General features: G+C 56.5%; 1 protein-coding gene across 2 annotated transcripts in view; it reads left to right on the forward strand.

Moving 5' to 3' along the window:
• The window catches only part of LOC122372072 (protein fem-1 homolog C-like), a 37257-nt gene that overhangs the window by 2883 nt on the left and 12575 nt on the right, over positions 1 to 21799 (forward strand). The window contains exons 1-2 of one of the 2 annotated variants that reach the window (XM_043348946.1): positions 8503 to 8618; positions 19502 to 19661. In XM_043348946.1, coding sequence (XP_043204881.1) covers positions 19580 to 19661 — 82 coding nt within the window. In that variant the 5' untranslated portion in view covers positions 8503 to 8618; positions 19502 to 19579. Of the gene's footprint in view, positions 1 to 8502; positions 8619 to 19501; positions 19662 to 21799 lie in introns of those variants that run through there. The other variant, XM_043348945.1, reaches the window with a different exon arrangement.

Below are 21799 nucleotides of genomic sequence, written 5' to 3' on the forward strand. Positions count from 1 at the left end.
CAGCAGTGACCGGCCCGGACCCGCTGCACGCAGTCTCCGCTGTCGCGCCTGCCGCTGCCGCGGGGTCAGCCGCGGGAGGGCTGAGGCGACGACCCCGCGCATTTCATACACGCACACGCCGGCCGGCCGAGACGGCGGCCAGTGCTGGCAGCTTGCCAAGCCAAGTGATTCAGCCGGTGGTTTACCGTGCAGCCGCTGTGGCAGGCGCAGTCACCAGGCCGAGGAGTGTCCCCATAGGCGTGCGACGTGCTACGGCTGTGGCAAAGTGGGCCATCTCAGGAACGTCTGCCGAGCGGTACACACGGTACTGGCAGACGACACGGAGCCGGATGGCGACATGTATCAAGTAAACGCCACAAATACTCCACACCGGGTTCCTGCCTACAGGACGACGGTGGATGTCAATGGAAGGCCGCTTGTGTTCGAAGTCGACACTGGAGCGAGCCGAACGATCATCAGCGAATCTGTGTGGCGCTCAGAGCTGAAGAGCACCCCTCTGGAGCCGGGTCAAGTGGCGCTAACCACTTACACTGGAGATGCACTGCCGGTGCGCGGTCAGCTGACTGCACACGTCTCGTGCGGCGGCCAGCAGACCACACTGACTCTGCTCGTGGTTCGGGGTGACGGCCCGTCACTTCTCGGCCGGGACTGGCTGGCCAAGCTGCGGCTACCGTGGAACGACATATTCAGTATCGCAGCACCCCTGTGGGATCTGCAGCAGCAGTACAGGGCGCTGTTCCAGGACGACGGTGGCACCTGCAAGCAGACTGTGAGTTTGGATATCGATCCGTCGGTCTCGCCCAAGTTTTACAAGCCTCGGCCCGTCCCTCTTGCGCTGCAACCGCTGGTGAATGCGGAGCTGGACAAACAGATCGAACGGGGAATTCTACGACCCGTTAAGACAGCGGAGTGGGCAGCGCCGGTCGTCACAGTGCTAAAGAATGACAAGAGTTCGGTGCGTATGTGCGGTAGCTATGATCTTACCGTTAACAAAGCCTCACGGGTGGAGCAGTATCCGCTCCCTCGAATCGACGAGCTGCTTACAAAGTTGGCCGGAGGCCAAAAGTTCACGCGCCTGGATCTCAAGGAAGCGTACCTGCTGGTGCCCCTGGATGAACAAAGTCAGCGCTACACCGTTATCAACACTCACCGAGGCCTGATGGCAGCCACACGCCTGGTCTATGGAATAGCATCAGCTCCAGCGGCGTTCCAGCGCATGATGGAGCAGCTGCTGGCCGGCTTGCCGCACGTGGCCGTGTTCCTCGATGATGTGTGCATCACGGGCCGCAACGATACGGAGCACCGGCGCAATGTGGACGCGGTGCTGCGGCGTCTGCTAGACGCTGGTCTACGGCTCAACCCGAGCAAGTGTCAGTGGATGGCCAAGGAAGTTGAGTACCTGGGGTACCGGGTGGATTGTAACGGCATCCACCCCACAGCAGCCAAAGTGACGGCGATCGTGGAGGCACCGCGACCGGCGAACGTAAAACAGCTGAAGGCGTATCTCGGCCTGCTCATGTATTATTCAAAGTTCATGAACAATCTGGCCTCCGTGGCGGCGCCGCTCTACCGCCTCCTGAAGACGGGTCAGCCGTGGCGCTGGGGTCGGGCGGAGGACACGGCGTTCGCTCGCACCAAACAGCTGCTGGTGCAAGCGCCCTGCCTCGCTCACTATGACGGGACCCTGCCGCTCGTGCTGTCGGTGGATGCCAGCCCCTACGGGCTCGGGGCAGTGCTGTCCGAAGTGGACTGTTCCGGAATGGAACGGCCAGTGGCGTATGCATCGCGGAGCCTGGCAGCAGCAGAAACCAACTACAGTCAACTGGACAAAGAAGGACTGGCGGTGGTCTTTGGAGTAAAAAAGTTTCACCAGTTCTTGTGCGGTCGGCACTTCACTGTGCAGACGGACCACAAACCTCTCCTGGGTCTGCTAAGCAGCGACAAGCCTCTGCCGCTGATGGTATCGCCCAGAGTGGCCAGGTGGCGACTCGCGCTGCAAGCGTACCAGTACAAGCTGGTGTACGCCCCCTCGGCACGGCAGGCTCACAGCGACGGACTGAGCCGCCTGCCCCTGGCAGTGTGCCCTGCTAGTGTTCTAGACCCCGGGGACATTGTCTGTCTTCTTGAGTCGGTGGACCAGATGATCCGCATCGAGCAGATCCGTCGACGCACGAACTGTGACCCCGTTTTGTCGCGCGCATATCAGGCGGTGATGAACGGTCGTTGGACGGAGCCAGTGGATGAGGAACTTCAACCGTTCTATCGGCGTCGCCTCGAACTCAGTGCTCAAAATGGAGTGGTCCTGTGGGGTATCAGAATCGTGTTGCCCACGGCCCTTCGGAAGCAGTGGCTCTCGCTTCTGCACGAAGGCCACCCTGGAGTGGTGGCCATGAAAGCAAAGGCTCGCGCCCACGCGTGGTGGCCGGGCATGGACGCAGCTATCGAGTCGACGGTCGAGAGCTGTCAGGCCTGTCAGCTGAGCCGGCCGCGGGCACCTCCGGTGTCTGAGAGTCCGTGGCCGTACCCGGATGCGCCCTGGGACCGCCTGCACTTGGACTATGCGGGGCCAGTCCATGGGATGATGATCCTGGTCATCGTGGACGCTCACTCGAAGTGGATCTCAGCGTACCTGACACCGTCGGCTACAGCAGAAGCGACCATTGAGCGGTTGCGGATGGCGTTTGCGGAGCACGGTGTCCCTCGCGTGGTGGTGAGCGATAACGCGGCGGTGTTCACGGGAGAGGCTTTGCGTCATTTTCTAGCGCGTAATGGAGTGCAGCAGGTGTTCTCCCCGCCTCTCCACCCCAAGTCGAACGGGCAAGGAGAAAGCGCCGTAAAGGTGATCAAAACGGGGCTTCAGAAGCGGACTGATGGATCGCTGCAAACGCGTCTGAGCCGCGTTCTGTTCCATTACCGGACGACACCCCATTCAGCAACGGGAGTGACGCCCGCGGAGCTGCTCCATGGGCGCCCGCTGGTCACTCACCTGGCGCGGCTGCAGCCGGACCGCGCCCTGCTCGACCGTGTCCGAGCCAATCAGGAACGCCAAACGCTGGCCAACAACCGCCATTCGGTTGCAGTGCGACAGTTTGCGCCCGGTGATCTGGTTTATGTGTCAGCAGTGGATCAGAGGCCCTGGCAACCGGCCGTGGTGGCATCTGTCTCCGGCAGTCAGTGTGATGTGAGGCTGCCGGATGGCCGTGTGTTCAGACGGCATCTGGATCACCTGCGAGCTCGGTCGGCCGAAGGCTCGCCGGTGGAAAGGGAGGTGTTGCCGGTTCCGGATTGTTCTACTTCACTGTCTGAGAGCGTCTCTGGTCGAGCGAGTGCTGGTCGTGAGGGTGGCGGTGGTGTTGGATCCCCCAGCTCACCCTCAGTGAGTGTGAGACGCTCACACCGCGAGCGAAGGGTGCCGCTTCGGCTGCTCGAGACGTAAACTGCACGGCACTAGTGGTATAGTGCTCATGCAGGTCTTTCCCCTGTGTGATGTCAATCGTTTTTTTTTGCAACAGCCACCGGTTTTAGTTCAGGAATGTCTAGTCCTTTGTTGCTTACTGATTTGGACTGCCTTTATCTTACGGTGGAGGAGTGATATGTATAACTGTGCGGGGTCGTCTACGCAGCGCTGGGGGGCGCCGGGGGTGTGTGAGCGTGGGAGTCGGGCAATAGAGCTCAGAGCTGAAAGGTGTGTTTTGTCGGCTGTGAGGCCGGCCGGGCTGGTGGTGATCTACGGACAGATCACCCTCGCCGGCATAGGCGGCGGAACGGGGAGGGCACCGGGGCACCGTTCCCCTCTTCAATTTTGGCCTTTTAACAGTAGCCCTATGGGCGTTGCATGGAAAGAATGGGACTAAAAGTGGGCAGTGCCGTGCCCCCCCCCCCCCTAATTGAAGGTGTTCCGCCGCTACTGCTCGCCGGACCTATTTGTTTTCTACATACACGCCGTCCGAGGGGGGCGGGTACGACCCCCCCCCCATTGCCGTTTCGCCACTGGTGGAGCTAGCGCGTCGCGGAAAAAAACGAGCGTGTGCGCCGTTACGAGACGCAGAGGTTAATACCCGATTTTAAGGCCTTCTAGGTCAGGGGTCGGCTTACAGCCCGCGGGCCGGATCCGGCCAGGAGGGTGACGGTTGGATCCGGCCCGCGACCATCTGACGTCCGGCCCGCGCAAGTTTTGTCTAGAAGTAGAATCAGACAAAAACACCCGCAATTCGCAAATGGTGTTTATAAACTCATGAAGTGTGCGAAGGAAAAACTATTGTGCCAAAGCACATTGAAGTCACTTTTATATCGGAGTCGATTTCTGAAGGAACCGCGGGCCGGAACACGATGTAAGTCGATGATACGGACGTCAGATGGTCGCGGGCCGGATCCAACCGTCACCCTCCTGGCCGGATCCGGCCCGCGGGCCGTAAGCCGACCCCTGACCTAGAAGGCCTTAAAATCGGGTATTAATCTCTGCGTCTCGTAACGGCGCACACGCTCGTTTTTTCCGCAACGCGCTAGCTCCACCAGTGGCGAAACGGCGATGGGGGGGGGGGGTCGTACCCGCCCCCCCTCGGCCGGCGTGTATGTAGAAAACAAATAGGTCCGGCGAGCAGTAGCGGCGGAACACCTTCAATTAGGGGGGGGGGCACGGCACTGCCGATTTTTAGTCCCATTTTTTCATGCAACGCCCATAGGGCTACTGTTAAAAGGCCAAAATTAAAGAGGGGAACGGTGCTCCGGTGCCCTCCCCGTTCCGCCGCCTATGCCGGCGAGGGTACAAGAGATTATATTGTCATTCATCGACCGCGAAAAAAGAATGTCCGGGACACAAATGATATGGAATGTTTCAATTCTCGGCTCCCAAATACAATAGCTTCACCTAACAGACCTCATCTACCTGACTTCAAAAGTTTCGACCATCCATTCCATGCATTAAATTCGTCAATCACTTGATGGTCTGATATTTCTTCATGGTTTTATTGAACCACATTTGTGGACGAATGTTTGCGGAGACGAAGATAGCGGAGACAGAGGTTTGCGGACGAAAATATGCGCAGACAAAGATTTGCGGACGAAGATTTGCGTGGACGAAGAAATGCGTGGACGAAAAATGCGGACGAAGATTTGCGGACGAAGATTTGCGGACGAAGTTTTGCGGACGAAGATTTGCGTACGAAGATTTGCCGGGACGAAGATTTGCGTGGACGAAGAAATGCGGACGAAGATTTGCGTAGACGAAGAAATGCGTGGACGAAAAAATGCGGACGAAGATTTGCGGACGAAGATTTGCGGGGACGAAGATTTGCGGACGAAGATATGCGCAGACGAAGATTTGCGTGGACGAAGAAATGCGGACGAAGATTTGCGTAGACGAAGAAATGCGTGGACGAAAAAATGCTTGACGAAGAAATGCGCGTACGAAGAAATGCGGATACGAAAAAATGCGCTACGAATATTTGCGCTTACGAAGAAATGCGAGACGAAGTTATGCGACACGAATAAATGCGCCGACGAAGATTTGCGGACGAAGAAATGCGGACGAAGAATTGCGCGACGAAGAAATGCCATACGAAGATTTGTCCTGGAATCATCGAAATCATGATGTTGATGAAAAAAATAATATGTTAAGTTGAGAGAGGAGGCCATTTTATCCAGATGCGGTGGTTTACTTCTTGAAATTATTTTTGCTTACGACGACTGCCATGTAATGAGGGATAATTAGCAGCCGTCATTAGCAAAAATAATTTCAAGAAGTAAACTACTGCATCTGGATAAAATGGCCTCCTCTCTCAACTTAAAATATTATTTTTTTCATCAACATCATGTTTTCGATCAATATCGATCATTTTCGGATGCTTCAATTTTAAGTTCCAACTTCAGGCCACAAAACAAACTACCATACAAATAACAGGCATATTAAAGCTGGATTCTTCGTCTTGCACCAGGTGGCAGCACTTCTTTTCCAAAATCAGTGTTTATCTTTCCAAAATCTTCATTTCCTCGCTGAGGAGTGAAATCGGCCTCATCGTTGTCAAAAATAGCAGAATCGTTGTCATTTTTAGCACGTGTGACAAAAATAGCACCTGCTAAAAGTGACAACGATTGACCAAACCTCCCCCGACTGATCAGTTATATTGAGATGGTGCTCCACCAAGTGTTCTAACAACTGTCTCATGTCATGCAAGCACTCAGATTCTGCAAAAAAAAAAAATAGAGTTGTGAACTTTATTTTGGTACAGACAACTCTACTGAACATCAGGGATTTCCTTGAGAATCTGTGTGACCCCAGTGTAGCCGACCCTGTGTACTTCCTGTCAGTTGAACTTCACCTGCATGCCTATTTCCTGCAAAACCTGACAAAACACGTTTCGCTGACATGTTATGTCCCCTACTCTGACTTCAGACACCAATAATATATTATTATTTGGTAGGTAAAGGAACAGTTGTCAGGAATTGACATGTGTTTCAGTTTCTTTTGTCAAATGGAGTTGCACAGGTCATTTAATAAATTAACTCTGTGTGTGATCAGAGCTGAGAGGATAAGGTTGAATCCCACATAAGATCAATTAAGTTCTATCCTGAATAAATGGGCAGGTGGGGAACTATCGTCACTAGCATATGCAAGAATTTGCAGTAGCTCACATGATCAAGTTTCATTAGTTTACTCACCTGAGGGCTGTTCACGGACCCTGTGTGCGGTCGGACCGCACACAGCCTCCAAGCTCCGCCTACTGCGTCCCTACGTCAGCCTTGCGTCACCGCACACAGCGACCGCTGTGGCCGGTCGGGACTGGCCACAGCGGACCGTCCACCGCACGCAGCCGTGACGTCAGAGCCGCCTACCCATCCCCTACCCCCACGCCTGCTGGACGTACCGCACACACCGCACGCAGCAGTGTGCGGTGCCCGTGAACACCCCTCTGTTTTACTCACCTAGTATGTGCCTTTGTGAACTGGGAGTGCATGGTGCAATAGCAATACAAATGTATTGTTTTCATTATAGTGTTCAAAAGTTCCTTTCCCACTCCTACTTGTTGCCTTCTGTATCTACCTACTGCACCCGGCTTCTTTCCTTTTCTCATGTCTGCCTATTCTTCATCAAATCATTTCTACACCACCAGCTCCTAACTATAGTCTATACCCATTTCTGAGTCATACTTTTAGTCATATTACCACCAGTGGTAGGTATGACCTACTTGGAACAGTTCTATTTGCTTAGAAAGACAGAAGTTAACATGACAAATGCTTGAAAGGAAATGAGATGCTAAAATATGGCATTTGCTGCATTCTCTCTCTCTCTCTCTCTCTCTCTCTCTCTCTCTCTCTCTCTCTCTCTCTCTCTCTCTCTCTCTCTCCTCTCTCTCTCTCTCTCTCTCTCTCTCTCTCTCTCTCTCTCTCTCTCTCTCTCTCTCTCTCTCTCTCTCTCTCTCTCTCTCTCTCTCTCTCTCTCTCTCTCTCTCTCTCTCTCTCTCTCTCTCTCTCTCTCTCTCTCTCTCTCTCTCTCTCTCTCTCTCTCTCTCTCTCTCTCTCTCTCTCTCTCTCTCTCTCTCTCTCTCTCTCTCTCTCTCTCTCTCTCTCTCTCTCTCTCTCTCTCTCTCTCTCTCTCTCTCTCTCTCTCTCTCTCTCTCTCTCTCTCTCTCTCTCTCTCTCTCTCTCTCTCTCTCTCTCTCTCTCTCTCTCTCTCTCTCTCTCTCTCTCTCTCTCTCTCTCTCTCTCTCTCTCTCTCTCTCTCTCTCTCTCTCTCTCTCTCTCTCTCTCTCTCTCTCTCTCTCTCTCTCTCTCTCTCTCTCTCTCTCTCTCTCTCTCTCTCTCTCTCTCTCTCTCTCTCTCTCTCTCTCTCTCTCTCTCTCTCTCTCTCTCTTTCCCTCCCTACTCTTTCCCATCTTGCATCCACTATTATCTATCTTCCTTGCTTATCTCTGCCCTTTTTGAGCTCTTACTCTCAGTCAATTGAATTAAAAATGGACTTACTCTTGTTTTTAATCCTTATTCCTATGCCTTGCCATAATCTACCCATGGCAAGGCATAATCTACCCATTCCCTGATCCTACCCATATTTATGGAACGCCCTGTAGTTCCATCATGCTGCGTTACTGTCACAGGTTTTGCTATCTGTACAGTGCTACCTCTCTCCTTATTGCTATGCTTGTTTTGCCCCTATCCCTTGCTTGTTTCATTTCCCATCTCTGCACCTACCCATGTCGGATGTCCCTGTCTAACTTTGCTTTGTCCTATCCTTTCCTACCTCACTTCATCCTCTCTGACTGTTTTCCTTCCATCCGTGTTCTGTACTTATTGCTATTCTTCCCCTTTGTTTTCCTGCCATATCACAGAGCCATTCCTTTGTTTCCCTATCATATTGTTCTTTCATTTGTGTAAGGTATTTTTTTCCACATTTGTACCCGTATCTGAATCTCTTGCAGCCCAAAATTGATGGCTGCTCAAGGCATTTATCACATGATGCTCTTAGAAGTACTGCATTTTCTTCACAACCTTCAGAGTTCAATGACCTGTACAGTTGTCAAAGTTTTTGAAGACCATAGGAAATAACTGAGCAGTCTGCACGTGCTCCAGTCGACGAAATGCGGTAGATACCCCCGGCACACAGTTAAGCCCACCATCTTAAAAAGGTGATAAAACAAATGTTTATAATATTATTTGCTTCTGATCTTGCAATTCCTACTTGTGAGTATCTTCTCATTAGACTAAACTAAGTGCACCCTATTGGAAGAAGGTGGGCACCTTTGTCCGCCCAGCTGAACTGCGTGCGTGCACCCATGACTAGCGTGGAGAGACCGCCGGTCGGCCTGTTTCGATCGCCCCGGCAGGCTTCCCTCGCTCTCTGCTGCTGAGCAGAGACCTCGGCGTCTCCTCGGGCCCCTCCCTGGCCGGGCTCCACCGTCACGGAGTGGTGGTCGTCTCCGAGGGTAGCGGCGGCCAAGCGGCGGCGGCCGGCTGGAGGCGGTGGTGCGGGACAGGGTGTTGTGGGCGCGCTGACGTCCGTCGGTGCCGCCGCCTCGGTCCCACCGACGAACGGTGCTGCGCACTTGGCCGACGTCCCGGCGCCGCCCGGTCCCTCCCATCGGTCCGGCGCCCCCGGTCCTTCGCTGCCGTCGAGAGGGGAACGTCACGGGACCACCACTGCAGGTGATGTCATACCTGCGCTGCTGATCGAGACTCGGCGCCAGAAACACTAGTCAATCTTATACCTATCTGTTTAGGGACTTCTGTTGGCTCATGCGTCTCAAAATTGTCGGAATAGTAGGTATAGGAGAACTGAACTTCGAATACTATTTGCGATTTTTGAGCCATGCTCAAGAAGTATACTATCACCTAGTTACAACTTACACCAGGCTTTCCAATTTTCTGCTAAGGGTTTGCGCTTGGGTTATACAAAAAGAAGATCAATCTGAAGTTGACCTTTGACGGCGATGAGCCGGGGACGCTCGGGCTTGGACAGTTTTCACTCTGGCGCCGCTGTATTGACAGTATGGCCGCTGCCGCTGGTCGGGTGGGCCAGTCGTCTGGCCCAGTGAGTGCAGCGGCAAACAGCCGGGTCTGCCGCGCGGACGGCGCGCCGCTCCGGTGCAGACCAGATGTGTCGCCGCCAGCGGCCGGCTGATCCGGCGGAGGCCGACGGGTGGCCGCAGCCAAGGCCAGCGGGCGGTCGGCCCGGCCGCCGAGCCACAGCCCACCGCCCGCCGCCGGCACTGAGAGCGCAGCGGCGGCATGTGCGCGCGCGTAATCAGACGACGCGACCTTTGATCGAGGAGGTAATGAGCGCATGGACCTGTCTCAGGATCTGTTCGCTGATGGCTGTGCTCTCGAAGCTGATGGCTGCTCAAAGATATCCTTCTCTGGCCTCCGCGTTGTCTACTTATGTTTATATGCGGGCGCTTATACGACATACGGGCCACGCGGACTCTTTGTCCGCACTGGAATGGCTGCACTAAGTGGGCTTGCCCTGCGAATCCTCTGCAGGGCGACTGGTGGCGGTGGTGGAGTCTGTTCGGGCCGTACTGGTTCACCGGCTTCTCTCGGTCTTGTGACGTCACCCCTCAATCCTGTGACGTCACCACTGTCCAGCAGTCACCTTGGTGGAGTGTCGGCGGCAGCCCGTCACCTGCATTAGGTGTGTTTATGCGCCGGACTGTGGGAATTCCGACACGGAAAGTGATATACTTGTAGCTTCTGTCTCGGCCGGCTTTGTTTGGGAAACGGTTGGGTGATAGACGGGAACCGGACGGATGGCCCGTGGACGGGCTTCGGGCAGCGGGGTACCAGGGACACGGCTGGCTTCAGGCGAGGATGGTGTCCAGGCGGAGCAGCCGTCTCGGAATGGAGAGGTGCTGCTCCCTTTGTTCTACTGCGTTGGACGTGCAGAGTTTTTTAGCGCGCACCTACGTCTTCGATATACGTTTTAATCAACAATTAATGAAGATGAAGTTGAACCAATTATATGGTTCATCCTCCTTGTGTTCTACCTTTGTTTGGTGGGCCGTCGCGGCTTATCACAGCCAGGAGTTGGCGCTAGTTTCCCGCCCTTCTCACTGCATTCCACCCTTTCCGCATGTGATGGTTCATGATATTGGAACATTCTGATGACCGCAACAATCACCCAACCAGTATTAACTAACTACATTATATGTAGTCGTTTATATCGAATATATTCTATTTGATTACGTTACATCGTTTTCCAAGTTTTTTTTTTCATTTTTTCTCTCGGACAGTTAGCATAAGAAAGCGCTCCAGTTTGTACACGGCATCAGGTTTCCCGATCACTGAGTGTCCAGCTTTTTTCGCGTGCATCTCTTGGTCTTTGCGGTATTTTCCCTGGCGGCTGTGGTCCGCGAACATGCGGCGATCTGCCTGGATCGGGCTTACAGCGGGCCCTGTTCGGCCCGGTCCGGCCACTGAGAAGGACTGGACCAGTCCGGTCCGTCCGCAGAGACTTGGTGGGCCTGTCGGGGCCATGCGGTCCCAGTCGGAGGGAGAGCGAGGTCACTGCGGACACTGGGACCGGAGACCGTCAGCCACCGCCGCAGCTGACCAGTCTACTTAGCTGGCCACCAATCCACGTGCTCGTGGGAATCAAGTAATCTTGGTGGGAATAGTGCCGTAGCCTTGTCTGATCACGGAAGCTGAGACTCAGTGCGGTGGTCGGATTAGCTCTTACTCTCAGAAGATTGGAAGCACTATTTGTAGAAGTATCTGCCGAAGCCAATGCTGGGTGCTTCATGATGATTAAGCTCACTGCACTTTCCTCATTGCTGGCCTCTTGATTGGTGGTTTACATCTGTTGGCATTGGCAATCAATGCACGTTCGTACCTATCGCTCGTCGCCTATCGTTCTGGGTTACTGGGTACTGGGTTGATATTTAACCGTTTTCCCGTCTGCCTGTCTGTCTTCTTGGCTTCTGGGCTTCTGAATAAGCTGTCGAGGCTGACTGGCCTGCTGTCGAACTGTCAGACTGACTAGCTGTCGGGATTGCGTGCCGGCCTGTCAGACTGGCTGACTGACTGACTATCTGTCGGGGACCATCTTGGACTGTCTGGGGTTGACTGACTAGCTGTTAGGACTGTCTGACTGCCAGTCAGACTGACTGACTACCCGACTAGCTGCCAGGACTGTCTGCCTGGCCATCGGGACAGTCTGCCTGGCCGTCAGGTTTGGCCGGCTGGCTGTCAGGATTCCACGGCCGGCTGACCTGCCGGCGCGGCGCTCCACGTCCCTGCCGACCTCCAGCGGTGGTCGACCGGCGCGCACCACTGGGGATCGATACGGGAGGCGCCGCCGGTGCGTGCTGACGATACCGCGAACCACGGTCACGCAGCGCGGGCTGAGCCGACGAGCCGACCGACGGCTGATCAACAAATGTCGCCGGCTGTCGGCTCCCGCACACCTTGGGGACGGCCGTGCAGAGCTTATTCGCTGACCGCTATCAGGTTGCTGCGCTCAGAGACGGACTGTCAGGACGGGCTGCACCGAGCCTGGCACCGAGCGCTGTCAACCGTGGCGCTCCTGCGACCTTGCTGAAGGTCATGGTTCGGCCTGAATGGCCACCATCCCTGCCAACTGCTCATGACGTCCGCGGGACTTGGCAGTGGACATACCTACCTAATGTGTTAGATTTAATTTGGCCCGCCCGGGCCAAATTAAGTCCAACGCCCGGTAAGTGAATTTTTCTGATGGTGGAATATTGTCGCAGCGTAGACGGCCACACGAGTGGAAACAATCTCTCGATGGGATATCCCCTCGAGTTTGAGGATATCTCCTGCCGCTAACTCGACTCGGTCCCTCTGTCTCCCCAGCATCGACCCCGTCTACCCAGCGCCGCGCTCTCTCCTGTCTTCCCTCTGTGGCTCGTCACGCCTGGGCTGGTGGCGGGCTAGGGCCGGGCGCTGACCCGCCGCTCGGCCCCTCGGCCCGCCGCTCCGCGGTTGTCCCACCTGACGGCCGCGCACAAAGCGGCTCAGCGCTCAGCGCGCGGCGGCGGCGGCGGCACGGAGGGTCTTGGGGCCCGCGGCGCTCCGCCGATAATTGCACGTGGCCTCGGTGCGAGCGGCGGCCGAAACCTGGGGAAGGTCGGCATCCCGGCCGCCCCTCTGTGGCCTCTGCGCTCTGCGCTCCGTGGCGGGCCCTCGGCCTTCGCTGCTCCGTCGTTTCTGTCACCTGTCATCAGGGCCTGCTTTACGTATCGCTCCATGGCTCCGCATGACGCTGTAGTGCGCTGTATGACCTTCCACAACAGGGCTGCGGAGTCGATGGATTTTAGGTAACTCCGACTCTGACTCCGAGCAGAACTGTCGACTCCGACCGACTCCAGCTCCGACTACGGTCAGAAGTAGAACTGTCGACTCGGACTCGAACTCGGACTCCCGACTCCGCAGCCCTGTCCCACGACGCTCTTTGATGATCCACGTGACCGATTGGCCCGACTGATTGAACTCACGGGGCCTCGGTGATGCTGGCCAGTTCTTTGACAGGGTTTATGCATTCCTTGAAGGGACTTTGACCCGCTTTACATGGTCCGGGTTCGTGATAGCATTTGTGGGACTTGTCTCAGCTTTTCCGGTTCATGCGTTGACTTGTGGTTTGCTTAATATGTGTATTTAGACAGCTTCTCTGCATGTCTGCACACAATAACCCTGGTCAGGCTAGTAATCTTGTAACAGGACGGATGAAAACTTGCTGCAGACGAGGCCAGATTTAATCTGCTTGGAGTGGCGCATCCTTGCTTGTTATGCATAAAAGGCCTTTTTAGTGCAACCTATGGTGCATCCGGTCTTTGTTTCTGGGGCTCTTCCAAAATGAGCATCGCTTATTTCGTCCACTCATTATTGTTAGTGTTATGCAAATCTGTCCTGATGGCTGATCGGATTTAGAAAGCTTTGTCCTTGCAATGCATGCATGAATTAGTGTGATTTTTACGTGTTTGGGTGTTTGGGCGGTGCCGGTGCCTGCGGCGCTTAAAGGGACCCTCCCACCTTAACATTAGATTTGAGTTGAGATAGCCAAAATGGGGTCCCTGGCTCACAATTACCGGTTTCGGCACTCACAACATCGAGAAATGCCTTAAATCGGAAATATTGAATTTCAAAATTGCAGCATTTTGATTCAGAGGGGCTAATGCTTAGGAATACCCCTCTGAATGTGTGACGTCAGCGCAAATATCTAACGATTTTTAAATGTTTGACTAAAACGTTTTGTAGCTCGCGGTGGTATATGCTATTTGCGCGCAACATCTGCCGCAAACGCCGCACTTCTAAAATAAAGTCGCTAGAAACAGCGGAGATCCCAAAAAAAGTAAACAAAAGTAAAAGTCTAATATCTTGAAAACCGGTGAATATTTTTCGGTGAAATTTGGTAGATATTCGTTTTCGCTCTTTCTGAACCGAGCGACATCACTTTCATGCCAATTCATAAACTTTTTTGAAGGTGGGAGGGTCCCTTTAACTCGAACGGTAGCCTTTCACGCCACTCGACGGTCCAGTCGGACAAAACCACCATAAATTACTCCCAATGGCCGCCAGCCACGTCCCTGCCCAAGGTTTATGTGTCCGGCCGGCTGACTGGGCTGCGCGCGTCTGACCGGTCCGGCACTCGTCGAAGGTCGACTGCGGACTGTTGTTTGGTGTTGTGCAGATGCGGCGTGGTCCTCTGACCGGTAAGCGGTGCGGCCCGTCCCTCCGGCGGCAGGCGGCGCGGCGCGGCGCGGCGGTGCGAGTCGCTCCCTCACGCGGCCTTTGTCCGGCGGATCTGCGCTCTGTATGCCGGTCGTGCCGGGCCGCCGCGCCGCCGCCGGCCCCACCTCAGTTCCTGGTGGCCGGCCGGCCGACCTCGCGCGCTGGGAACGTGCCGCTCGCGCGCCGACCGCCGCCTTTTTGCTGGTCAGCCGTTTCCGCCGGTGACCTTGGAGGCCTCGGGCAACGGCAGCGCGCGCGCCGAGGGGTCACGGTCCCCTCGGCCGGGTGTCGGGTCACGGCCCCCTAGTGTGAGGAGCCAGCCTGGGTGCACTCTGACCGACCGGCGGGGTGGAGCTGGTCCGCGGCGGTCTGGGCTGGTTTGGGACTGGGCCACTGGGGACGCGCCTCCCCCGCTGGTTTTGTGTATGTTTTGGCAGAGTCTGCCGATGGCTTTGTTTGTGAGCTGCATCGCCGAGGGTTCTGTTTGCACCGCAGTGTTGTGCGGGTTCGGAGCCGGCCACCATGATGTGTTTTGGCCTCCGTCTCCGTCTGCCTCGGTCACGCACTCTGCCGCCGGCCGCTCGCTCTCAGCTCGGCTCTGTTTGTCGGCGCTGCGGCGGCGCCGTCTTCCGGCTGGTGGCGATCGAGGTCGCCCGGTGCGCGGCGCCGCCATGCAGGCCGTGCACGGTGCAGCGGCGCCGCGGACCGTTGTGCGTCCGCCGCGGAACGCTCGGCCGAGCAGCGGGCTCGGCAGCGCCGCCGCGCCGCCCGCGAGGCCCGGAGCGCTGCACCGCCACGAGTCCAGCCGCGCCCCAGGAGCCTCCGTCCCACCGCGGCTCATTGCCAGCGCCGTCCGCCCCTCACTCCCCCCCCCCCCCACAGCTCCGACTCTGGGGCTGGGCTCACAGATCCGGGCAGGCCGACCCTGGCAGCCCGACCGCAGCGCCGCGGAGCAACGGGTAATTCGGGCGACTGCACTGGAGCCTTGAGCCGTCGCGAACGAAAACGGAGACGGGGTGTAAACAGGCAACCGTTTGGCCACTCAAGGCTGCTGTCTCTGCAGGCGAGGCATGGCCACTCAATGCCGATGTCCAGCACTCGTGCTTTGGACTCTGGCGGTTACTGTCCCATGTGGGCCGCACTTAGCACGCACGTGCCGCGGCGCACGTCCGTGGGCGGCACGGACCGGCCCGGCCGCGTTCCCAGTACAGCCGAGGCCGTCTGGAGAGGCGGTGGTGGGGCCTGCAGGGCCAAACTGAGCTCTCTTATCGCGCTGAGCCGCCTCTTAGCTCGGTGTCGGCCGTGTGCGTAGGCACCCGTCACCCGGAGCGGGCTTCACTATCTGTCCATCACGCTGAATCGGAGCTGGGCGTTTCGATGGTCGTATCTCGCCTGGTGGGCGCGGCGTAGCCGTCCGCCGCCTGCCGGGTCTGCCGCCGCGTGAGCCCCGTTCCGGGTTAGTATCTGGGCGCGACGGGTTCCGAGCAGTGGCATGAGCGTCCTGACGGCGGGGAGCGCCGACCGGGCTCGGTTTTTGCCGGCGCCCGACGTGGCTGTGCGTGTTTTTACGCCCCAGTTGGCCGGCGGCGGCCCTGACCTTGCTGTGTCTCGCGGTGCGGGCAGCACGGCCGACTCGGTCCCTGCTGGCTCCGACGGTCGACCCCGTCACACCGACACCGCCCAGCGGCCTGCCAAGAACCACCGTCGGTGACGGCGGCGGTGCCGGCTGCCAGAGAACGACGTTCCTCGGCACCGCGCGCGTCAGTACCGCCGCTCCAGGGTCGACCGACCGACCTGACCCCGATCTACTCCCCTCAGGGCGTGACATACTGACCCAGTCGCCCGCGGCACTGACCCCTTGCATCGCCTCCCCACACCCGTGGGTGGTCGCTCGATCAGCCGACTGACAGGCTGTCTGCTAGTGGGAGGTAACGAGGTGCCGCGCTCTGGTGGAGCCCGGTCGACGGGCTGGTCCACATTAGGCCACCCTGAACTCTGTGGTAGGACTGTGGCAGGCATTGACTGCCTGTAATTACTGCCAATTCGCTCACTGTCACCCAGCCAAGATCCGTCACCCCGGCACAAATGGTCGTTGGCCCAGAAACCGCTCCAGCACAGTGCGTGAAGCGGCTTGGTAATTGGCGGCGTCTCGCCGTACCCAGTCGCCGGCGGTGACCCACTTGCTCCGTGTCGCGACTCGCGACTCGCCCTCCGCTGTCGGCGACGGGCCGCTCTCCACCCTGGCCTCGCTTCTCCCGCCGCTCCTCTCCAACCGTCGCGCTCGGCCGCTGACGCCCGGTGACGCCCGATGACGCAGGATGACGCGCTACTGCGTGACGCTGGCGGATGTCGCTCGTCTGCCGTGCGCTCTGCACCCCTCGCCTGCCGGGGTCGGCGAGTGCAGAGACCGCTACTTCCACCCTATCGCCGCAATTGACGAGCGGCGGTAGTCAGCGGCGGCTCGTGTGGGTGCTGACGAACTGCCACGTCCCAGACCGTAGACCACCGGCACTGACGGTGTGGCCGCCGGCCGAACACTGCAGGGTTGCGGGCTCACAACTGAGCACATCAGTCTCCGGGTCACTTCACCCGGACGGCCTGGCAGGCAGACAGATGGAGACAGATGTGCAGAGCCATTTGATGCGCTGAATGTATTCATGGTCAGTGGTCAAAGAGTGCTGCTATTTTGGACGCTTTATGCAATGTTCATGACGTTTGGTTGTGAACTGACATTTACAAATTATTGATGTCTGTGCATGATTGCACCGGGAAATGGAAATGCGATGCACTGTGTTGCAGAAAATTCGTTGGTTGCTAGAAGTTTCAGCCCTTCTTTTCGCGATAGATTCCGTATAGCGACGACCTACTGAACTAAAGAAAGACATGCTGAAATATGGAGCTGTCACAAGAGAATGCTGCTGCAAGAGTGAAGCAGCTGCGTGGGAAGGCTGCGCGTGGGTACTGGATGGATGAGCAGAATATCCTTCCGCATAAACATGAGGAAGAGAACCGGCCCACTTCCCGTTGCGCTGTACGCTCTCAAATGCGTCTGATGACCTGGAAATTCGACTGTCGTCAGAAGATACCGGAAGTGCGCGGTCGCCGATATATCGCTGTCTATGATCGCCTTTGTTTTCACGGATGACCCACCGGAGATGCTGCGAGAGGACACGCGTGGGACGAACTCTGAACGTTAGACGAGCGGTTCCAGTCTGCACGGGTAACTACAACACGAGTCGGAGCTGGCCGGGGACAGTACCGCTATATGACGCGCGTGATCTTCTCAAAGGGTGCGTGTCACATACCAGGTCACATTGGCTGACCCGGCTGGGATGGCCCGTCTGACTGATGTGAGGGCTGGTCGAGCTGTGTTGTGACCGACTCCGGTGCAAACACAGAGCCAACCTCCTATGGCGATGATGGTCCGATCACCTGTGTAGTGAAAATAGCCGAAGAGGCTGCAAACACGGCACTCTGGTGACACGGTTGCAGCTCACTGAGGATCCCTGAACTATACCCCTCGTGACGTGACACCCGTGACGGGCACGGGACACGGCCGGTCACTTCATTCCACCGTCATCGGCCTGGGGCGCCGCTCGGTGACGGCACGACGTAGCGAGGCATTTATCGACTGGCGCTTCGGCGGAAGCGGCGCCGTCGGCGGCCGTGACCCGCGCCGCCCCCTGACCTTTTCCGGACGCCGCCGAGAGCTCGTTAGGCGCCGGCACGGAGGTGGGAAGGGAGGGAGTACCTGCTGGCGTGGTCGGCTGCCCCCAATCGCTGTTTGATAGAGGGGAAGACGTCGCCGAGAGGCGCGGAACTGAAGGGTGCGGCCTTTGTGATGACGGCTGTCTGGTGACTGGTGTTTGCTAATTAAGGTTAATTTATATTGGACCCTGCATTGTATAAACAAACGCTGGGAGCTGCCAAGGCTCACATTGTCTTTCACTCGTCGTTTCCATATTTGGATGGTGGTTTCTCTGCATCTTTTCTCGCTTTTCAAGTTGGTAATTTATTGAAAGCCTGTACAGTGTCGCCAAAAATGGCACGGAATAATGCTACAGATATGATCTACACCACAATAGCAATATTGAAAACTGGTAACGTCGCACACTTTGCGTCTCCGGCCGGTCCAGCGGGTGCGTTAATCTTTGATTTGGGACTCACACGCTGTCACTTGTCAGCTGGTAGTCACTGGGAATATGGCGCCGCTCGTGTACTGTGCAGTACGGCTTTGTGCCAGCGACCGTCACCGTTTGACAGGGTCGACCTGTCGCCGGTGGCCGGTGCGTGGGTGACGGTAGCGGGCGCCGGGTCCGCTAAACGACAGCTCTGATCGGGTGAAACCTGCAGCTCTGACGTTATCGTGCTGACGAAAATGTGCGCACGATGTCGCCATAGATACGTAAGCTGGGTTATTCCATTATCGGGCTGATATGAATTCGGATTCTCTCTGTGGAAAATGGTGCGGGCTCAAAACGAGGCTGTGGAGAAATTGGCCGTCTTTCGACTCGCATGAAAACCAGCCTGAGTCCGTTGGTTTTTGTGTGAGAACCACCTGGGTCGGGTGCGCTTAGTGGTTGGATCAGCACGAAAACCAGTTGCATAGTCAAAGTTAAGCAGGTTTGCTGATGCTCATCGGACGGATGCCACGGTTTTAGCTCGTGTAGTGTGAGGAGCTTATGTGAGCGTCCGTTTCGACTAATTCTCCAACACTGTCGCCTTATGACCGTGACGACAGGAGTCTTAAGTCAGGGTCTACTTGGCCCCAATTTAGCCTGCGTGCCTCTGAGTCTGATAATACTATGATCAGATGGCTGGAGACTAGGCGTATACTACCACTCAACCACCACTCACCAGACATAACTATCTTTGTAGTAAGGGTTCTTCACAATAGGTTTATCAGTACTGACCTTCAACCCGTTTATCTCTCCTTTCGCTTTGACTTCAGCTGTCAAGTTTAGTTGGACCAGAACCCAGCGAAGTCCTTCCTCGTTTCTCTATTATTTTGCCGGCCGAGCATTCGTCTTCCGTCCAGTCTTGTTTGTGTGTGAGATTGATTGGCCCTCTCCGCCGCCCGCTGTCCTCTCTGAGCTAGCAACGTTCCCTTTGACCTCTGACCGTTGGCCACCTCTTATCTCAGCCCGCCCATCACTACCTTTGACCTCAAAGATCCCCCGATCTCTGCCCATCTCTGACTTTAGCCCGTCTCCTACCTTGCACGTGGGGGATCCTTTCCTCAGAAAGAGGAAAATATGGGAACCTTTTGCTCAAACCTCGGACTCCTTTCAGCTACCTCTGACACCTCGCTCTGCCCCTGTTGCAGGTATTTCTTGACCGCCGGCCGAAGGATGAGGTGAAACTGCTCGTGTCGACCCGCACCAACGGCGCCACCCCACTGGTGATGGCCTGTCGCAACGGGCACCGCGACGTAGCCGAGTACCTGCTGGACCGCTGCGCTGCCGACCCCGAGCAGGTCGGATCAGGTATGTGAAGGCTGTGACTAGATGATACGCTGGTGGAGTACTGGCCTAGGGTAGGTCAGGTCAGGCGTAGGTGTGTAAGAGCGAGACCGTTCGCGGATAACTCTCCTCAGTGTGAGGGCCCAAGATCCTAGAATGCGACCAGCTCCAAGGAAGGTGGGGTAAAGTGGCGGTGTTGTGCTGCTTACAGTAGGAGGCTTCGTCAGCTTTTTGTGGCCACTGATGTAACCTGGACCTCGGACTTACGGAATGGATGTTTGCTGCACTCTGTACCAGTGATTGTGGCGCTGTCTTGACATTGCTCCGCTAAATTGGCTGTGCGATTGAATCACTTGGCCCTTTTTTAATTTCATTTTACTCATGCCTCTGATTTTTGTGGCTGCTGAGAGCTAGATTGCGTTACATTTCAGCTTGTTTTGGTGACTGTCTGAACTCTGATTGTGGCCCTTGTCGGTCCGTTTGGCTACTGCGGGGGCTCGATCTGGGTGCATGTCAGCTCGTTTTGGCCACTGTCGGGATATCTGCAGTTCGTGTCGGTCCTCCTGGCGACTGTTGGCGGCCGGACTGAGGCGCGTGTCAGTTCGTTTTGGGACGGCGCAGTGGCTGGGACGGGCCAGTTGGCACCGCCACCCCCGCGATCTGCCAGCCGGCGCCGGCCGCGGCGACAGCCGACTGATGGCACGCTGTTATTGTTTGCGTCATAGTGACGTCCGTGATGCTCAGAGCCGGTTTCCAGCCCCGTCGCGGAAAGCGTGTTGGGTACGGGCTGAGGTGCGGCCGAATGGGGTGAATGGCGGAATGCTGGCATCAACACACCTCTGGCGGCTAAGCCGTATGCACGGGCCGTCACACCTTGTGTTCGTCCGGTGTTGGAACTGACAGCGTCGTGTGTCGCCTTATCGATGACTTGTCGGCGGCCTCTGCCGTTTGTGTGGGCTCTACACTATCCGGAACGTGCATCGGTGACATGTCCGCCTTTTTTATGGGATGCTGGCTTAAAGGTAAGGTAAGGTTGTTTGGTAGAATTTCTTTGTTGTGGGATGACGAATTGTGATGTAGTGTTCGCCTCGTTCTTTGTAGGGATTATTGTCTGTTATGGTGGAGAGATCAAAGTCCTTGATTTTTTATTGTTATTCAGACATACCATTGAACCGTAGTATCGAACGTGAGGACGATGACATCCAGCTTGCTTACCTTCAAACAGAACTTATCGATAAAAGACATGTGATGGTAATTCTGCGCATCAGCCGTGACTGGCGTGGACAGGCCAAATTAATCACGGAAATTCCGTCATATCAGCTAACGGCTATTATCTGTGATCATAGCCAATATCGGCGCTGCCCCGATGTTTTGGAGAGATATCCGATATCCCGCTGCCATTTGGGGCCAATGCCGAGAGCTGGGTACTCGTTCGAAGGTCAGCAACATTCCCCCGTTGGCGCAGAGCCAGCGCGATCGGCGGGCGAAAAGCCCTGCCGCTACCGGCGAGGGTAGCGGTCTGCCCCGTCATCCATAGACATTAGTCGAAGGCTGTGACTGCGAGTTCCGTGGCCGGTGATTCGTGGGTCGTGGCTGGCTTTTCATGCCCTGTGACTGTGACTGTGGTGTGCAGGGAATGGCGACTTCATAGGGGTGACAGTGACGGCACCATGACAACAGTTTGGTCTGTGGTCATAACAGCTGGCTACGGCTGCGAGCCACGCCAAGAGCGGCAGGGGATTGCCGCAGCAGCTGCGACACCTTCTGTAAGTACAAACAGTGGCGGATTGCTGGTGGGTAGCTTGCTGCGGCTGACAGCGAAGGGACGAGCGCCTCGACCGACTTCGGCCGTCATTTCGACCACGAGTATTGAGCAGGGAGCCATTACCTCTCCACGGGATGGGACAAAGCCGCGCTCCTCGCTGAGTGGCGGGGCGGGTCGGCAGCCGGCGGACCGCTGAGGACACGTGTCGTCCTGCCCGCCGCAGCGCGCTGTACCCGCGTGGGACGGCGGTGCACGTGCGGCCCCCTGTTGCGTCAGCCACCAGCTGAGGACACAGCGCCGCCACTAAGAGCAGTTGGGCGACAGTGCCGCCGACGTTTTTGCAATGTGGCTCTGTGCGGGCACAGGGAGACTGAAATTACTCCAAAGGTCACTTCAC

The sequence above is a fragment of the Amphibalanus amphitrite genome, unplaced genomic scaffold (assembly GCF_019059575.1).
Source record: "Amphibalanus amphitrite isolate SeventyFive unplaced genomic scaffold, NRLGWU_Aamphi_draft 001311F_arrow, whole genome shotgun sequence".
In the NCBI taxonomy this organism is placed as follows: Eukaryota; Metazoa; Arthropoda; class Thecostraca; order Balanomorpha; family Balanidae; genus Amphibalanus; species Amphibalanus amphitrite.